The sequence below is a fragment of the Atta colombica genome, unplaced genomic scaffold, assembly GCF_001594045.1.
Source record: "Atta colombica isolate Treedump-2 unplaced genomic scaffold, Acol1.0 scaffold135, whole genome shotgun sequence".
Taxonomy (NCBI): domain Eukaryota; kingdom Metazoa; phylum Arthropoda; class Insecta; order Hymenoptera; family Formicidae; genus Atta; species Atta colombica.
Genome location: NW_017259223.1, coordinates 566,467 through 570,143, shown reverse-complemented (window position 1 = coordinate 570,143; position 3,677 = coordinate 566,467). Strand labels below are relative to the sequence as shown.

Genomic DNA, 3,677 nt, shown 5'->3' with positions numbered 1-3,677 from the left:
TCTTAATGACGCCAATCAGATTGTATCGTCTCACAATCGAGAACTAGAAAACAAATTAAATGTCGTCTGCGTTCCGAAAGAAATCAAAAGGAAGCGTCACAACTTTTCATCCGTAAGTAAAATACATTTCGATATCCAATAGAAAAGTGAATTTTCTAGGAACTTTAACTAGTAATATTTTTGTCTCTAGAAAGCAAGTTTTCTTGTTGGCTATTGTACGCGATATGAATTCAGCGTAATGCATTCTTGCTAGCCAGGTGGCGCGCCTATGCGAGTGAGAGACGCTCTTATTGGTTGGTGATGTTTGAGATAACATGGCGGCGATCAGCGCGCGATTCGTTCCTAAATACGGTCAGTAGGTTACGCAATCTCGCGACGTATGCGTCGTTGTCGTCATTGTTACTCAGCGTCAGCTTTCCGGGTCGATTTGACGGCGACGGAGGTGCGGTCGGTCGTCAATGCGGCGACGAGTGGCGAACGCGCAAAATGGCGCCCACGCGTGTAATTCTGATGTCGTGCGGCAGCTACAATCCACCGACGAATATGCACCTGCGAATGTTCGGTACGTACATATTGATTTGTCTTCACTCGAGTGGTATCACTTTCTATAGAGCGGTGAATACTGTCATGTTCCATTATCATTCATGATGTCACATTACTGCCATGCATGAAATTTGTTTATTATTTTTTGCATGATAATACAGTTCACTTCTGTTAATTTCTCTTTGTATATTTTCTCTTAAAGTTCTTTCCTGCGTTTAATATGTAATTATATTTGGATGTTGATTGAAAATCTATAATTATAGACCATTTAATTATAAACATCTGAATATAATTCAATAAACCTTGAATTCTTAATGAAGAATTCTCCTTCAGGTAATTATAATTTATATGAATAATTTTATTTTTCAGAAATTGCTCGAGATCATCTGCATCGAATGGGAACGCATGTTGTTGTTGGTGGAGTGATCTCTCCAGTGCATGATGCATATGCTAAGAAAGAGCTAGCCAGTGCTACGCACAGATGTGCAATGCTGCGCTTATCTTTGCAGAATAGTGACTGGATTCGACTGAGTACATGGGAGACAAGGCAGAATTATTGGAGCAAGACTCGCACGTGCTTACAGCATCATCAAAATCTGCTCAATTCCGTGCTGTCCAATTCCAATGACATTAAGCATCATCTGCAGATAGAAGATATAGACTGGATTCCAGAGAATGTGAAAAACAATTCAACAGATAATACGCCGATACAAATTAAACTGTTGTGTGGCGCAGATCTTCTAGAGAGCTTTGGCATTCCTGCACTTTGGCTGGAAGAAGATGTGAGTTGCGAAATACATTGCAAATGGTCATTTTGAATAAGCTTTTTAATAGAATACTTTGTATGTGTGTGAAAACATAATTTTTTTTTATAATGAGATTTTGAATGATCTTGCCTTTTAAAGTAACTTACAGCTTTGAGATAAACTTTTTTTTAAACTAGAAATTATAAAGATAACAAAACTATAAAACGTAATAAAATGACAAAGTTAAAGATTATAGAATTGGATATGTATATAAATTCACATCGAAATATTGAAGTATTAAGATCTAGATAAGAACGATAAGGCCTTTTCATTACTTATTTATGTATTCTTATAACAATTTGTTTATATCGATTTTTTCTATCACAGATTGATGCAATTGTCGGCGAACATGGTCTTGTAGTCATCACTAGAGAGGGTTCCAATCCCAACAAGTTCGTCTATGACTCAGACACCCTTTCTAAGCATATGGTATAAAAAATTAAAAATTCTGTTGAACCTTTTTCTTTTTTTGAGATTATATTTGTTTATAAAGTGCAACATGTGCTTATTATATGTTAACATATCGAAACAAATTATTATTTGTTTGCCTGCATATTCGGCTATGTTTAGAAAATAACGATTCATAGAGCGCTCAATAATTGTTGTCTGATTAAAATAAACTTTTAAATCTATCTACAAATCTAGCAGAATATATATCATCATTGTATTTTTTGAGTGTAGTTTTTGTAAGGCAGGCATACGAGCATTACATGTAGCAGGATTTTGTTTGTCAAATATTGTCTTGTGTATTTTAAATAGCCGCAGGAATTCGAACATTAATTTAAATAAAAGAACTATATTCAATTAAATTTTATCCAGGAATTTAATTATTGTAGATGATTTCTTTATGAAATTATCACGAAACATTAATTATTATTCTTACTGATGTAGCCGATTTGTAAAAACAGCTTTGCATGTTTGAATAATTCGATTTTTCTTATTTCTAGAATAATATCTGTATTGTGACCGAATGGATTCCGAATGAAGTTAGCTCGACGAGAATCAGACGAGCTTTAAAACGTGGCGAGAGTGTCCGGTACCTACTGCAAGATTCCGTCATCGATTACATTTACAAGCACGAGATTTACGATACGAGAATACCAGACACAACAATGTGAGTTTCGAATATTTTGTTTAGACATATTCTTTTATAATGACAATAGTCGAGCTTTTTTCTTTAGTCTGCTAATTTAATCCTCTGTTGCTTAAATTTGTGGATGAAAGACGTAAATATGTTTGAATACACAAAATACAAAAATATACTTGAAACGTAAAATAAAAAATAAAATAAAAGCGGTATTTGAAAGTTATGGAGCAGGAGAGGATTAAGATAAGTGATAAAAGCAATTAAGATTTAAGATAGAGCCATAGATTTAAGCTTGAAATTTGTAAATTTTAAAAAATTGCGGCAGTCGCTGCTGGATCAGGCAAACGAAAAATCGAAGAATCAAGTAACATACAATAAAACACGTATATTCTTTATTTGCTTAACTATATCGTTATTGTATATTATTTCTCTTTTTTTTACGTCGCTTTCCGATTATCTCACATATAAAAATCTCGCTTTTCCTATGCACTGTACGCGGTCACGTGGCAAATATAATCGGAAAGCGACGCAAGGGGAGAACTGGTAAACAATAGGGAAGCAGAAAATAAACATACGGAGGCAGTCACAATGAGAAGAGATAGAATTATCGCGTAAATTGAATTTGTAATAAAACTTATTGTTGCTTGATTGCCCGAGCAACATATTCGCCCACGTTGCTATTTCATATTGAATTATGATATGCAGGATAATTATTTATTTTTTGACAAACTTTTATGTACTGTAGATTATTATTTTATATACTTTAAATTAACTTGAGAAGAATCAAAGTTAGTTCGATAAGAATACTTATATATATATAATATTTATATTTTATTATTAGGAAAAAGTTAATTTCGTTTTTATATCATAATCCAATATGTACATCTGCAGTGAGGTAAAACTTTAAGAGGAATAAATTTAAAAAAAATTGTGATTATATATATCATGTGTTTTATGATATTTTAATAATGACAGACTTGTAGATATCATATAATTATCAATTTTTATACATTTTATATTGAGAAGAAAATATACTTTATTTTTATAATGATAGTTTATTTATCAAGATGTAATAAAGAAATATGATTTCGTTATATATAATAATAATAGTCCAATAAAAAAAACTGATCCCATTTTCAAATTCGCAATAAAAATACAAAGTGTTAGCAAAATATATAATAAAATATAATTAATTATGTTTGTAAAAATATGGAAGAAAATATAGAATTTAATAAGAAAAT

At 31.9% G+C, this 3,677-nt stretch overlaps 1 protein-coding gene across 1 annotated transcript in view; it reads left to right on the top strand.

Moving 5' to 3' along the window:
* The first annotated feature begins 300 nt into the window (after positions 1-300).
* Positions 301-3,677, top strand: part of LOC108684558 — a 10,701-nt gene continuing 7,324 nt past the window's right edge. Inside the window, exons 1-4 of the mRNA XM_018188948.1 lie at positions 301-562; positions 913-1,325; positions 1,677-1,778; positions 2,297-2,463. Of these exons, the coding sequence (XP_018044437.1) occupies positions 301-562; positions 913-1,325; positions 1,677-1,778; positions 2,297-2,463 (944 nt within the window). The remainder of the gene's footprint in view (positions 563-912; positions 1,326-1,676; positions 1,779-2,296; positions 2,464-3,677) is intronic.